This window comes from Phoxinus phoxinus, assembly GCF_949152265.1.
Source record: "Phoxinus phoxinus genome assembly, chromosome: 5".
Lineage (NCBI taxonomy): Eukaryota > Metazoa > Chordata > Actinopteri > Cypriniformes > Leuciscidae > Phoxinus > Phoxinus phoxinus.
In genome coordinates this window covers 25,290,219-25,307,310 of record NC_136880.1, presented here as the reverse complement: position 1 = coordinate 25,307,310, position 17,092 = coordinate 25,290,219, and the positions used below count along the sequence as shown (strand labels likewise).

The 17,092-nt window shown below is 39.4% G+C and overlaps 1 protein-coding gene across 2 annotated transcripts in view; it reads right to left on the bottom strand.

Moving 5' to 3' along the window:
• Nucleotides 1–17,092, bottom strand: part of ppp2r3a (protein phosphatase 2, regulatory subunit B'', alpha) — a 76,627-nt gene that overhangs the window by 21,289 nt on the left and 38,246 nt on the right. For both annotated transcript variants that reach the window (XM_079612390.1, XM_079612391.1), the window contains one exon: nucleotides 8,746–11,402. In XM_079612390.1, the coding sequence (XP_079468516.1) occupies nucleotides 8,746–10,890 (2,145 nt within the window). In that variant the 5' untranslated portion in view covers nucleotides 10,891–11,402. The remainder of the gene's footprint in view (nucleotides 1–8,745; nucleotides 11,403–17,092) is intronic.

The following is a 17,092-nucleotide window of genomic DNA, read 5'->3' as shown; positions in this document are numbered from 1 at the left end:
GTTAACAGACTATTGCCACAATTAATTCAATTTATTTTACATAATTTCACTTGGGCCAATTAAAAAATTTAGATGTGACCAGTCACTAGAATATTTTGACTTGGAGAGGTAAACATTTTTTTACAGTGTATGTCTGTGTGCTAAAGTTAAGGGGTAGTTCAGTTATTTACTCACCCTCGTGTCATTGCAAACCTGTATGACTTTCCTTCATCTTTGAAAACTGAGAAATTCTTTAAATATGGTCTTACAGGTTTGGAAGAACATGAGGGTGAGGTAAATTATGACAATTAACATTTTTGAGTTAACTAACCCTTGCAAAAAATGACATATTGATTCATATCCATAGGAACATTTTTAAAATGCACAATTTGAACAAATGCACAAAACAAAAATTTCACCGGAACATTCACACAGGTTGATACAGAGAGCAAATAATGTGACAACAGTTCAACCAAGATATTCCTATCAATCAAACCGTGTGAATGTCAAGCATAATACCTGGATTGAAGTTGAACACCGAGGCTTTGAAATATGATGCGTCTATCTCACCTCATACAGTCAGAGTCATTAGTGCCACATTTAAAGCGGTTGTTAGACTTGTTAAAACCATTTTAAGCTATGCCATTTACCACCCAGGAGACACAAGGTCACGAACCCTGGGATTCCGAAATGTCTCATCCGCGCACCGTTCATTTATCATTTCACTGTATTTGCCAACTCCTATAAAACAGTTCAGGAACTTTACGCACCTCATTTTATGTGGATAAAGGATTAGAGAGTTCCACCATAAAATGCATTGTCACATCTAGACAGGGGATACAGTCTGGTTAGGGCAATATAGCCTTTGAAGAGTGAGTCTACTGGGAGATGGAATCTCTGACGAGGTCGAGGATAAAGCTTTCATTGGCCAACACCTCCCAAATTCCATGGACTACACTGGATAACAGGTGGAAAATACAGTCAGGAGTGAGTAACCGCAACAAATGCAGCTTATTGGAAAAACACCTCGTGATGCCAGGCAAACATTTGTCTTTTTTTTTCATTCATGACATGCTGTGTACAAGCTATGTTCATGTTGCGAACTCTCTCTAAAACACTAGATGGCAGACTATGACTCTTTAATAAAAATAAATAAACACTAGAATGGTCTCACCTAAGAACAGTCTATTTGATGGACTCAATGCCTGTCAGTCAACGACTCAGATTTACAGTAAAATAGTGTGGTTACTGGAGGCCATGGACACACACACACACGCACAATTTCCAAAGCTGAGTCAGAGTAAATTAATATTTCACTCACTCTCTTCAGGTCTGGCTAGTCATTATCTAAGGATTAAAAGCATGGGAACATAAGTCCTTGAGTCTGTTGTGGCCACCTCATTGCAAGCACTCTCTGGTCAGATTATCTAGTTGTAGTGTGTATTGAGACTTTACTTTCCATTCCCCTTTTGTCTTGTGCTCTTTTCTTCCCCTCAACTCACTCCCACCAGCAGCACCAGCTGCAAAAATACCCACCAACGTCAGAACTCAGTGACATGGATCCCGATAAAACACTGACAAAACTCTAAATCACAAAGACAAACCGCTGCCAAAATCAAAGGCTTTCCTCCAATTCAAACATATTCCTTTTTTTTTGGATAGCGTCGCCGTTTCAGGTGCCGTGATTTGGAGATCAGCACAAACTGTAGAAGATAATTTTTTTAATTGTTCTAAAGATACAAATAAATATAGCTTGTTTACCACCGATTTTATGTATCGCAACAAACTCTGCAAGCATCGAAGCAGGTTAATGTTGCCGTGGCTATGACAAGACAAGGTTCATTATGATGAGATGAGAATCCATTAAAACGCTGCTCCCTCTCAGCGAGCGGATAAAATCAGCCATTAACACTGTTCAATGACAACTGCATTTTTTGAATTCAGCAAGCCTGTATTCATTGTGTCTTAATAAGCACTTGTGCTGAGCTTCGGGCATTAAAAGTGACATTGCTCTTGATTACTCAAATGCAAGGCACATGAGTAGTCTGGAAGGTTTCGCAACTCTATTATAAATGAGATTTTTGTCTTTCACACAGTTCACAGGATAATGGGTAATCTCTTGGAAAACAACTTCCAGACAGCATGATAAAGTGAAGAGTACTGCCTGACTACTGGACACCCCCCATGACATTCTGCCAGAACAATAAAGGCATACGTGTAACTATATACAGTGTGTGTGTGTGTGTGTGTGTGTGTGTGTGTGTGTGTGTGTGTGTGTGTGTGTGTGTGTGTGTGTGTGTGTGTGTGTGTGTGTGTGTGTGTGTGTGTGTGTGTGTGTGTGTGTGTGTGTGTGGCAACTTTATTGCCAAGTATGTTGACACACACAAGGAATTTGTTTTGGTGACAGAAGCTTCCAGTACACAGAGACAACAACAGTACACAGATAGTAAAATAAAAAATAAAGAATAAATATATATGAATAAGACACACATATGTATATATAATATAGAAATAAACAAACATAGACATTTGTATACAGGTGTGCTATCTGCAGAGTAGAATAGAATTCACAAGGAATGGAATTGTCAAATAAATATACCGGTAAGTGGTATTGCACGTATTTATCATTGCACATGGGGAGAACATTTAACTGTTCATAAGGCAGATTACCTGGGGAAATCTGTGTGTGTGTATTGGATCAATTTAATGTGTCCATGCTGAATAAAAGTATTAATTTCTCTCAATAAAAAAAATAATAACCCCAAACTTTCTATTGCATATATATATATATATTATAGTTATGAGTTAATTAAGTTTAGTTTAGCTAAACATTGATTTGATAACAAGAATGCCTCAAAGATTTTTGTAGCATATATAAAAATCAATATTCTGAATTGAAAAAGTGTATTTGTCTGAAATATTTCTGAACAATTTCACAACAATGCACCATCCAATTTCCAGAGATATTTCAGAGTGCAGTTAGAACTACTCTGAGGGTTTAGTTTGGTAGATTCACAGAAAAGCCGTTTAAGATGTCTGAAGATTCAGTTAAATTCTCTGACAAAAGCAATCTCATTTAAATGAACTCAATACATAATTCAACAAACACGAAAGGAACCACTAGTGTCTTGATATTTTTAAAGTGTTAGTGATGTAAACACTCACAAAAGCACACAAAGAACTCTGTGTTCTTCCTGTAAACAATCTTACAAAACTATCACTCTGACAAATAGCTGTAAAAATCACATAAAACTTGGTCGTCTCACAACAAATGGTTAACTCAAATCCATCCCATCAGACTCTTCACCTAACCATTAGAGAATATATAGTTTGAGAGTATGAATGAGCAACAGTTTCATAGTTGAAAAATAGGAAGCCACTGTTCCGTGCTGATGGTCAAGCTACAGGAAGATACACAGAGCTCCTGTTTTTCTTCTGTCAAATCCCCATGCCAGCTCAAGGACTTAAGCAGCCCCCAACACAAATGGAGGCTTAAGTACCATATTAGCACCTCAGACATCCTAAACCCTGGGAAAAAGTTGACATCACTTGGGGGTCTCTATCAGTGCTAACTAAGACTGATACAAACTGTTATTTTGAGGAGGCTGTTGTCTTGTTGCCATGCACTTGTATGTTGTTTCGTACCAGAGCTATAGCCTCTTCCATTACTTTTTCTGTATTGGAAACTCTTCACAAATAGCAACAGGCAGTGATTCACAGGAGGATGTTGCACATAAAGGGGTTTCTTGGCTCAAACCTCAGCTGTGAGTTCATTTCCTCTCAGTGCAGGGCAGCCATGCCGGTGATGTAATTCCCTACTGACCCTATGCAAACAATTTGAGCAAATAAGAAGGTGGACACAAAAGGCGTACAGGCACCCTCACTCCGTTTCTTTATTCTGTCCTTGAGGGAGTGAACAAAAAAACACTGTCACTTGTGATCAAAACTTGAGTGATTCTGACTGTGAAAGACCGAAATGTACCTTGAAAATCTATTTGACTGCCAGGTGTACAACCCCAGTTTACAGATGCACAAAGTGAACTGTGTGAAAAATTCTAATCCTGTCATTATCATTTACATACTGCTGTTTTCCCTTTGTTTTTCACTCTCTCAAAAAGAGGGGGGTCTTCTGTGTGTGTGTGTGTGTGTGGGGTCGCTGTGGCACTCAGCCAAAGTGTTGCTCTATGGTCCTTTTAACCTCGTTTAGGAGAATTCATAGTCTCGGTTATCTGCAGATGTTAGTATGTGTTTGAATGAGGTTGACAATTTAATATGGGTTTTGATGATGCAAAATACTGAGATAGAGTTTGTATGACTGTGTCCTTGGCATGGTTGGAAATAGCATAATATAATGCATAATTATAGTATATTAAGAATTACTGTGAAAAGCCAAAACTGTCAAAGACATCTGAACATAACCAGAACCTCACACACTGTAAAAAATGTGGCTGCGATTAGTTAAAATTTGTTGAGATAACTTAAATATCCAACTTAACCAAACTAAACTTAAGTTACCTAAACTTAATATTTTAAGTCAAGCTTGAACACATACTTTTTAAAGTTGAAACAATGTTGGATTTTAAGTTGTGCTAAATAATCGCAGCAATTTTTTTTACAGTGCAGGATGCTCAAAAAGTGGGGTATAAAATGAGATAATCAATGTGTGTGTGTGTGTGTGTGTGTGTGTGTGTGTGTGTGTGTGTGTGTGTGTGTGTGTGTGTGTGTGTGTGTGTGTGTGTGTGTGTGTGTGTGTGTGTGTGTGTTTGTGTGTGTGTGTGTGTGTGTGTGTGTGTGTGTGTGTGTTTGTGTGTGTGTGTGTGTGTGACAAACTAGCAAAGTAGAACACTAAAATTACTAAAACTAAAATAAATTAAAAAAAATGACAAAAGAACAAAATGACTAAAACCTCCCTAAAAAAACTGAAAATAAAAACAAAAGCTAATGTAAAATAGTACTAAATACTACAATCGTATATAAATAAATAAACGCATCAGAACAATGTTTCGTTGATGCCTGGATTAACCTTACTCACACATTCGAAATGCTAAACTCCAGTAAAACACGAGGGCACTCTGTAGTTTCTCTTCACTTCATATAACAGAGGTGTCATGTCGACTCGCTCTCAAATGCGGCCTGGGCAGTGGTGACCCAATGTGGTGTGTCTGTGGCTCTAAGCATGACTAGTTGGCCTGAGCCCCTGGAAGAGATCCTTCTGATTTATATTGACTGTAACACTCTTATTGCCAAGCAGGGTGTTCCCTGTCACCATGGAGATTAACAGCACTTCCTGACAGGTGCAGTGAAGGACATATTGCCTTGTCTGCACCATGCGGTCAAACCAACAGGGCAAGGTCTCCAGTCCAACATGAAGAGGGCTGTCTCTAGGCTTACAGAAGGAAGGTTTTACATGCAGGCCTCAAATCTGAAGGGGTGAATGCACTAAACAGTTGCACCACTTTTTCACATGGAATTTCAGTGCAAACCCCTGCAAACCCTATGCGATTAGGTTAAACTTGGCACTAATTGTGCTATAATAGCGCATTAGCACTGCACCGTGAATATTTCAATTAATTCAGTTATTGTCACACAATCATGCCTGATACTGGTCATTTTTTTTGTCTTAATAAAACTAAAACGCTACAAACTAAAAATCTAAAAGTGGGAGGCACAACAGTATAATGTATAGTATGAAAAATGTTGACACGGAATTCACTTTAATTTTTTATTTTATTTTAATGTTTTTTTTTTTACCTTAGAGATTAATCTAAATTTAAAAATAGATACAAAGCAATATATAAATCACACTTTTTTTTATAAATCACAGAATGTTTCCTGATTTGCATAATTCTTAAAGGCTTATGGTCACTAAACACAACATAAGTTTGTGCAAATAACTGCTAATGGCCACGACTCATTTCATAAGCCATTGAAAACTCATTTTAATTATCTTCACAATCGCCTACATGAAATATTTAGTTCATAGGTTTCACCATGACGCACATGTGAAACCAAAAAACACAGGGAAGCAGTAAATAAGCAATCTCAAGAGAGAAGTACTAGCCCCAGCATCCGGAGCAACAGATTACCCTGTCAGCTCTGAGACAGAGGCAAGGAGGCCCAAACCCGTTGAGCGTCCACTTTCAGCCTCACCTGTTGTTTGGTCTAGCAATGAGCCATGAGACGGAAAAAGACACACAAACAAAAAGACCACACTCAGGTCCTGTAGCAATGCACAACAGCAACTGTTAGATCTGGAGCTGGTTCCCTAGATACTGAGATGCTGACAGATGGGCCACATCTTGATCCATTCAGTGATTTTGTGTTCGTGATGACACATGCAGGAACTAAATGAGATGAAACGAGAAAAGCACTGCAGGTGCACCGTGTTAAAAACAAGACCCTAGATTCCCGTCGTAAACAGCAAACAGGTATGACACAACTGCTCAGAGGGAGAACGCATGGGTCTAATGTTTCCGCAGCCTTGTTGATCTCCGTGATTGGCAGCTTTGTGTTTAAATGGGGCAGTGGGCAGGGCTCCTGGCGTAGCGCTCTTATTTTTATTGCTCCCTCGGGTGCCAGAGAGGTGATCGGGTTAGCAGAAAGCTATTCCCAAACTTAGCCGTGACCCCCACAGCAACACTGGGTCCGTTTTCCTTCTGGCGACAGCCAGTCTCTTAGCGGAATGAAATAGTAGGCGGGGAGAAAGCTGATTTAGTCTTCCTGACACCTTTGTCTGTGGATGACAAGGAGGAGGAGAAGTGCCCTGGGCAAATCAACACCATTAACAGTGTCTGTGCCAAAACCCCTGCTGCCTGCTCTTGCTATGAACTACTAGCGGCTCTCGAAAAAGGACTGTGTGTCCTCCACACCAACTGCATGGCTACAGCATCACAACTCAATCCCAAAATAACATGTGGACCAATGAGAGACAGTTACTGGGGAACGTGCATTTTATGAAAACAACTTTCTAACTAACATCTCACACTCATATCTTTAAAATGAAGCTAATGTTCAAAGGATGACTTGCATACTTTAAACGTGAACTAATTCAACCTTGTTCGAGATACAACCTCTAGTATTTGGAGTCTTGGGGAAGCATAAATGTGCTAATTTATCTGACATGTCTACAAAACCTAAATAATCAGCCATCGGGGCATTTTTAGGGGTGTGTACGTGTGTGTTTGTGCACAAGTATGCGACTCATCCAACCTTAAGGGTCCTTAGTTATGCGCTGAGCAAGTACAGAAATAGGATTGGAGGAGGAGCCCCATTATTAAGGGGGTTCCACTCTTGACAGATGTCATGGCAATGTCATAAATAGCAGGCCCGAGATAGAACCTGAGCTGGTATTGGTTTACAAAGCCAGGAAAATAAACAAGAGAGGATTTAACAGTGGCAGAAAAGATAAAAAGGGTGGGAGAGAGGTAGAACACAGGACACATAAAGAGCGAGGGTTAAATGTGCTTGGACGACTGGCACAGGACATAAACAGCTTGACAACACTTCAGAGAGCTGAGAGTTAGTAATTAATGGGTCATGAAACACTAAAACACATTTCTCGAGACGTGCACTACATGATGACTTAGGTTTTTTTGTTGGAGAATTGAGCTGTTGTGCCCATCTATGCAGCTTTCAGACCTTTTTACACATTTCAAAATTGTGATGACAATTGACATACATATAAACAAGTACGTCCAGTACGTGCCAGAGTCTCACCCAAGAACCCTGAACTAGATTATAACAAACTGTGCTTTCTTCTCCCCAACATGATGGATGTGCAGATAAAAAAGACTAAAGGTGACAACCAGCTCCAAAAGACGCATGATACTGACCCCACAGTTAACTGCAACAAGCTTTTATGCAACCCGCTATATTTCTCAGGGGTAAGATATTAAGGCTATTAGATACTTTTAACAAAAATCAACCTGGGAAATTACAATGGTTTTAAATGAAAATCATCAAGTAAAATACAATAAAACACATAATCAGCTGACTAAATTGCAACTATTTGAAATTAAACCAAAAGATCAGTTAGCAGTGACAAATACGGACTTGTAAAATACAAAAATGATAATCCTTCACTGCTTATATTGATGATACATTTCACTTACCCTAAAGAAAGCCTTTCCCCAGTTCATGCACATACCACAGTATTTCAGAGAGGAAATTTTATTTAATGGTTCCTGTTTATGAAGGCTGTAATTTTGTGCTTCAGCTAATGGTAAAATTGATTTTCCAACCTCCATTCTGTCTGTAAGCTATACACAGTTCTGCTCGCTGGTTATATAATAAATTCTCCTTGGAGAATCTGAAAGATATTTTTATATCTTCTACAAGACAAAATAACTGTCATTGGTTCTTAATATTATAATATTATGTTTTGCCTCCTTGACTATCAGTCTGTTTGTAGTAGTTTGTTATATTTATGGATGAGTCTCTGATTTTCCTTGAAGCTGCTTACTGAAAGTCCTATGCTCTGCATTTGACTTCATCCCCAAAGTAGCTCAATGATGTTAAAATCCAGCTTTGCCACTAAGGACAATGGAAAGACTCATGCACACAATCAAAAACAGCTGCAAACACCCATTGATGCTCAAGAAGGCAATATCAATGGTACAGTGAAACATGAACATTTAAGTTATTACTGTTATTTCTACAAATTTTAACATTTTGCCACTTTTCTTTACACACTGCACAGATTTGGCAAGAGCTACAGGTAAGTCAATTAACAAAAACCTTACACAGACCTAGTTAAGCTGAACTCACCCTGATGACTTCGGGCGTCTGTTGAATGAGAAGTGTTGAGCCTGTGTCCCTCACAGTAGAAACAGGTGTTTGTATGGCAGCAGGTGCACTTGAGGGTGTTGGTGTTGGTGTAGGTGTAGGTGCTGAAGGTGCAGTCTCAGACGAAGGCACAGGAAGTGGGAGTGGAGCCACCTCTGCTTTAGTGCTGGCCAGCGTGTCCTGGAGAAGACGCATGACCTCTCGTTCCTTAGACTGAGTTCCTCTCCCAGCTCCACTCTCCACCAGCTCCTGAGCAAAGCTCTCAATGCTCTCAAGAATCCTGAGCAGCAGAGCTCCATCATCCTCTTCAGCGGCCTCAACCCCTGGCTCGGGTGGCTTGGCCACAGAGGGTCTAGACAAACACACCACGGGTAGATCTTTAGCCACTGAGTTACCAATTAAATGCTGGGGGGAACCTGTCTGCTGGGCACAGTTTTTAAGTTTAGGGGGCAGTGGAGGCTCCTTTTGCATGTTCTGGGAAAGACACTCCAGGTCCATTAAAAGTTTATCAATGTCATCAGCTCCCCCTTTATTAATGTGTGAGATTGACCTTGAGAAAAGTCTGGAATCTGTGCTTTTTGGCAAGTACATCTGGTTGACAGTTGAGTCGTTTTTAGGCTTGAACACAGTTCCGTTTCTGCTAAGCTCATGGAGTTTATCTGAAACACCACCACTAAGCTCAGAGTAGCCAGTGGTTCTTTTGGAGTAGGGTCTGGGCTCTGAAAGACTACAGCTGTGCTTCCCATCCCCTTTAACTGCCCTGTCAGGCATCCTCCCGACATCAGGATCCTCCTCCTCGATATACAGAGCCTCCATGGCATCCTTACAGAGACTTTCGCTACTGTTAGACAAAAGAGAGTTTGGGGAAGAGAATGTGTCCGGTCGGCTGGTTGAAACCGTGTGGTGGCAGTTGAAAGGTGTTGAACCGCTACTGGAAGCTGAAGTTAAACTGCCATGTGGGAACCCATTAGTTGATGAAGGTGTACGTGCTGACAAACCAGGGAGGCTCTGAATGGCTTTCACGTTGCATGCAGGATCCCTAGAGCTATCTGGAGGTTCAGGCTGGGAGGGTTTAGGCCGAGGCTTCGTGGGCGGAGGAGACTGAACAACGTCCTCGTATCGCGGAGGTTGCTCATTGCCAAAGATAGGGGAGAAGGGAATTTGTTGCAGCCCGTGTATACTGTTAACTAGTTCGGCAAGCTCACTGTGCTCCTGCCTTACACTTTGCCCCTGTTCCAGTTCAAGAGGAAGCCTCTTCAAATAGTTGGAAAGACGAGCCATCACATTTTTATAAATGGCTTCAGGATTCCCAGAGTCATCGCTGCTTCCCCCCATTGACTTTCTTTTGATGCACTGTTTGATGATGTCCGTGCACTTCTTCAGATCTTCAGAGCACTTGAGGAGAATGTCCAGACAGGCTTTAATGTCTTCTCCTGATGCACTGCTGTCAGCCTTGGTCTTCTCAAGTATGCGGGTAATTAGGTTCTCCTCTGTGAGGCTATTCAGGTAAAGCGTGGCTACATTGTTTAGGTTCTGCTCCAGGGATGCGCTGCGACTTAGCTTATGCTCTTCGAGTACAGATTTCTGAAACAGGCCAAATGGAGGACAGTTCTCATCATTGCCTGTGAACTGGCCGTATATTATGTCTAGATCAGTGGATCTCCTGCTGAAGGAGTCTGGCCGAACCTTACGGCCCTTTCTGAAAGTCACATGACTGGCGGAGTACTTGATCTTCTCAAATGAAAATTCCTTGATTTTCCCACTGGCCAGGTTAATAGCTTCCCCTGTTATATCCTTGAGGCTTGCTGAGCTTTGGATGGCAGATCCTTTCTTAACTCTGGGGACGACCTGGTGGTAGTCGTCTAAAAAGGCCCCAGACACAGTGTTGCCGTTCTCCAATGTTTTAGACTCAAGAATAGTGATGGGCTGGTCAGAACAGTTTCTGGATATGGGGGTATCAAGAACTTCAGCACAAGTGCTGCGGTGAGCCACTGTGCAGTTCAGTCCGTGTTTTAGTGCACCACAGGGTCCATTACAGTAGTGTACAGTGTGTTGGACACGACGGTCTATTACAACGCTGTTGTAACAGTTTATGCTACTGACGACTATGCGATAGGTAGCCGCCATGGTCTTTGTTTATTCATAAATCTTAAAGTCTGTTATGTGATATGATGCTAACAAACTAAAAACAATAAATGCTATGAAGACACATTTATATAAAAATGTCAAAGTACGTCAATCCTAAAAGGCAAATAAAATGTGCTTTGCTTAGCCTTAACTGCTGATTGAGCTGATTCCAAGGAAAAAAAGGATTTCCATACCAATCCTTCACCGGTGCCCCATAGTTAAAGGGAAGTTGCACTATAACATTTAGCGGCAAAACTATCCATTCCTTAGCATGGGCCCCAATGGCCTAATGATAGGCCTGTGTGCAGTGCTCCAGATCATCCCCCCTCTGAAAAGCCGAGGCCTGTGGGCATGAACAAGTCCTCTGACTTCCTCTCCAAAGCCACAGTATACAGCCCACCTGGTGACAGCCTTCCACTGATGTGTTCAGCAGATGTTCAACCCTCTCTCTCTTTCTTTATCTTGCTTTACCGGCCTGAATCAGATGTTTAAGAGTCCAATGTGAAAGCCACCTGTAAGTAAAAAGACAAAAGTGGGTTAGGGGGAGAGAGAAGGCACTTATTTAGATCAATCGATATACAGAAAGTCTATGAGAACCTAGGTTATGCTACCGCATGTTTGGGCTAACTGCGTAAGCTATAAACAACACTGAACTAACGGCCTCTATGCAAGTAGTCTACAACCACATACATGTTGCTCTTCTTCAGAGAACACAAGGGGAATGCTAGAAGATTGTTTCTGCTTCAGGGTGAAGTATATTATATTTTATTATATTATATAAAATTATATTTACATTTATGCATTTGGCAGATACTTTTATACACAGCGACTTACATTCCATTCAAGCTATACATTTTTTTCAATTCATGTATTCCTTGGGAACCGAATCCATGAACTTGGCACTGCTAAAGCCATGCTCTACTAATTGATTTGGAAACAGAGTATTTTGTAAGACAAAACAGTAACAACAACAACAACAACAAACAGTTAATTGGCAGAATTGTTCTATCACTGAAGAGGTCACAAAGATGTACAGTTTTGACAGCACAATTGAGGCAGGATATTTAATGGTGGTTAAAAGTGATCACTGATCAGATTTAATTGTTCTTGGTTAATCTGTTTAACATCTCTCTTTATTAGTTTATGAGCATGTTACCCTTTTAACTTCTCTTTGGTACAGTACAGCTAAACCACATGAAATGTTGAAAACTACAAAATGCATAAAAGAGTCTTTAAGCCAGCAGTAAACAACAAACTATCAAACAAATACGAACCGAAAAATAAAATGAAGTGCAGTAATGCCTAATGCTGGTATGCGGTTATAAAAAATACCTAAGCCTCAGGTATTTTAGGTCTCCTGTGTTATCAAATTTAGTTCTTAAGCCATCTTCAAAGGGCCACATCACTGGAAGCTGTTAAAGAGCTTGTGATGAAAGTACACAGACACTCTATTAGCATTCTTTGAAAACACACCGCGCTCTGCCTCTCTTCCCTATAAAGTGTGTTTACTCAAGAGAGAGCTGTTCAAATACACAGATTCCATAATTGAACAGTTGTACTTATAGCTTAGGTTTAACACCGAATCATTCCCTAGGAAAGGAACTAACTTTCCCTTATTGCTCTGATGACAGATTAGTCATAAGTCTATTATTGGAGACCAACACTAACCAACAACAATCTTCCAGCTTCTATTAGCTACTAAAATCTTATAAACTTAACTGTACTAAAGCACTTTTTATACACAAACATTTAGTCCATCCCTTTAACAGATAAAAGTTCTCAATTTCTCCTTCAGTCCATAGAAAAATTACATCATATGGATTTGAAGCGACATGAATAAATAATAATTTCATGTCTCTATTGCTCACTCTCCCTCTCTTTAATGATATTTATGTCAACAGATGAGTCATTATGAGGCTGGACTGGAGAAATTTTATTTTATTTTATACTTGAGCTCATTATTAGCATGTCTCAACCAAATTTGTTCTCCACGACCAAAGTAATACGGTCCTTTATTCTCCAATTCGTTTTATTATTCCTTTGAATTTATTTCTCATTCCTTCTGGCCCTTTTGTTTTTCTTACATTTTTTCTTTCTCTCACAGCAGGCCTCATTAAAGCCTTGTCTTCTCTGTGTCTCAGCAGAGTAGCATCCTGGAGTCTCCAGGATGTCCACCACAACCTCACCTCATTTAACTCTGACTATGGCCACGCATGACATTTAAACCAGTATTATCTGTGTCCACAATATAGCCTCGTAAATGCATTACACTTCTGTATTTCCTCACAATATCGGAACAATGGTCTCTGGTTAATGCTTTTCAGCATGGATTCATTACAGATGGGCACTAGAGAGGTGGCACCTGGAAAAACATTCAGAGAGTGAGATTTACAGGGACAACCCACACTGTTTACAATGGACTGGTCCTGCTTGCCCAGCCAGTTACTCAAAAAGCTGTTGTTGGGTGTGAGAAGAGAACATTACAATGACAGTCACTGCCTTTTACAAAAATACAAAAGAAGTACAGTGTATGAAATTCATAAACAACAGTCAGCCAGCTTGATGCCAGGATTTACTTCTTGAAGTTATGAAACTTAGCTACATGAAACAGTTTTTCCTTTTTATTTACTTATTTTAGAGGAAATGACATTTCCTTGCTGTCCCTTATCTGCCATAAGTTAAGATACACTGTGGTATGAAATACAAAAAGTAATGGAAATCTCCAACAGTTCACAAAGCTAAATGAATACTTAATACTAATAAAAAATAAAATAAATGAATCAGTTCTGAATCAGTGGTTCTCAACCTGGGCCCTCTGTGAAGGGGCTTCAAGATGATTTAATTACAAATCAAAGTGGCAAATTATCAAAATTCTTTAATTACTGTAGTGCACTACTGTTCAAATGTTTGAAGTCACTTTGATTTAAAAAAGCAAGGATGCATTAAATTGAGAAAGAAATGTATAATGGTACAAAAGATTTCTATTTAAATTTTCTATTTTCTATTCTTTCTAATCAGCAAAAAATCCTGAAAACAGATATAGATATATCTCGGTTTCAACACTTCTTTAACATTTGTTCAATTTGTTCAACACTTGTTCAATATTTCAACAAAATATTTCTTGAGCACAAAATCAGCATATTAGAATGATTCTGATAGATGTGATACTGAAGACTAGAGTAATCATAGCCTAATGATTTCTGAAAATTCAGCTTTGTCATCACAGGAATAAATTACATTTTAAAATATATGAACATAGAAAAATGTTATTTTAAATTGTAATAAGATTTCACAATTTTTCTGAATTTTTGAAAGTGTTTAAAATAACCGCAATATTAATAACATCGCAGCAGGATCTATTGGGAAGCATTCAAATTCGGTGCAGAATTCTGTAATAAACCACACATATCAGATCAAACGGCGCTGACGTGGAAACCAGGAGAAACATTAGTGGCTTTCGTAACGAGTAGTTATAGGAAGTTAGGAACTTAGTTATAGGAACTATCCACCAGGGTGGTTTCCTGAGAGCTAAATGTTTCCTGGTTGCATTCGCACTGCCAGCAGGTGTGCCATGAACGAAGTTATAGAAGGCGTTTCAGTACACAAATCACCAACATTCACCATAGATGTATGTAGATGTAGTAAAGCTAACTGTAACCATGGCATTGTGGCAGAAATAGTAGAATTTATTCCTTTTTTTTACATTATTCATCTCAAGGTTCGTACAGCCTTTTGAGAGTGAAATTCAAGCACTTTTCAAGGGCTTTCACGTGCTTCACACTTTTTCCAGCACTTCAAAGTTCAAACCTCAATTTTCATGTTATTTTTAATGTGATGATTTGTAAAACGAAAAACTCAAAGATAGGAAAACTAACACTTTGTGGCAAACAAGCACTTTAAAAAAAATACATGCAATTACCACTATATATAGTAGATGAAAACACACAAAAACACAAAAATCCTAATGTAAACTGAGATTCCCCCCAGAGATTCATGGGCACCGTTGACTTTCCATGGCCAAAACTCAGTACAGACGCACTGAAGTTGTTTATCGTAGAGGATAACACTCTTGAGCTTCAGTGTCCCCAAACAGAGCCTCTCAATAACATAGTCTGCTTTCAAAGTGGGCTTTTACGTAGCTGGTTGTCAAGTCGGACTGAACTCAATATGACAGGAAGTGTGGACCGTAGCAAAGAGACGGCTTTTTAATGACAATTTAATAGGCTGATAAACACATGATCCTGCTCTCTATAATTTGCCAGCCGTTTCTATTTCCAGGCCGGTGGGGGTTAAAGCAGAAGCCTTTACACCTTCACATCACTCAGTCAGTGCGGACGCCCATGCAAACATCTTATATGTCTGATGGGAGTCTTCTTACAGCATAGGACCTCCCTGGTTAGCTGGTATGATGGCTAATGTTGTACAAAAACTGAGATGAATGTTCCTAGAAGATTATGTTTTAATTGTCAGGCAACAGTCTTTATCTCAGCTTAATGTTGTAATTAGCATGCAGTGATTGTTATGGAGAAAGCAGCGCATAAAACGCAAACACACACTGTTTGGAGAGCAAGACAACATCCACCCACATTTTTGAGACTCGCTCTACTGGCAGGAGCAGGAGGAACGAGGATGCAGCAGCCTCATTATCTTTCTCCTCTCGGTGCTTTAATGGCATGCATTCGTTCCATGTTTAATTACACTGTAGCAGTCACGCTGAGAAGTCGCACCCGTGTCCTGTCACATCTGACAGTGCTTATCAATTTAGTGTCAAGACTCTGGGCTATACGATGTTGTCAGCTTTAAAAAAGATTCCTAGAAATAGCCCCCCCAACATACAGTACTATACTCAAAAAGAAAACAGATTTTCTTGTTATTTTTGCCAGGTAGAGCAATAAATCACGACGTGCTGGTCTGCTTATATTTGGCCCAATTAAGAGTTGAGGGATGAAGAACCGATATACAGTACAGCTCATTAAGGAATCCCTGAAACCGAAAAAAGTTTCCCTTCGGAAGGTAAATTGGGAGTTTGTGTGAGCCCTCCCTTGTTAGTGGTCAGGCACGGTCTTGTCACTCTGCACAAGCTGCCAAAGGGAGGCCTGCCGTGAGCTTTGTTTGTCTCAGCCTGAGTAATGACTTTCAAAAGCTGTCGCTGCAAGAGAGAACCTGACCCCCGTGACAACAAAACATTAATAAAGGAAGGATTATACGCTCACTGGCTACTAACTCCTTCACACGGTGACCAGGATGCACATTTAACCCTTCAGAGCCGAGAAGCGAGAAGGACGTCACAAAAGGAGGGTAAAAACTGATGTTCTCAAAACTGAAGGTAACAATTCAGTGAAATGCTGCAAAATTGACATGAAGTGGTTCATTAATATTCAGAGTGAGAGATTGGGAATGAAAGGGAGTGCAGCATACAAGTATCAAAGAAGAGAAACCAGGCCTGAATCAATTTCATTATCACGATGACTATTATACAAATTGCCTGGTTTTCTTTTTTAAACTACCACACACATAAATGTACTGTACAACAAAACCAAATGAGAAGAAAAAAATAAGAAAAAAGCATATTTATAAATGGAAGCTTTACTATGATTTAAGTAGGACATCAAATCATACCTGGATCCTTGTTGGTCCTTGAACAACATGCTTACCAATAATTCGATTTTAGGGTTAGTTCTTATTAACATTTCCCTCTGATTTTAAGTGTCGTTGAGGTTGACGAATTGAATCGAGAATGTCTTTTAAAATAAAATTTGAATTTGAATGACGCGAAATTACCTACAAAACTAGAAGACAATTTTGAATACTGGTTTGAAGCCTTGTTCAAATATTTGAAGTTTAAAGGTTTATAGATCCTATGGATATACAGTATAGAATGATAGAAACACTACCACTCAAAAGTTTGGGGTCAAAATATTTTTTTAATGATTTTGAAAGTCTCTTAAGCTCACAAAGGCTGCATTTACATACAAATACACACAAAAACTGTAATATTGTTGAATATTACAAAATAAAAAATGTTCTAGTGTAATATACATTTTAAAATGTAATTCATTCCTGTGATGGCAAAGCTGAATTTTCAGCATCATTACTCCAGTCTTCAGTGTCACATGATCCTTCAGAAATCATTCTAATATGATGATTTGCTGCTCAAGAAACTGTTCTTATTATTATTAATGTTGAAAACAGTTGTGCTGCT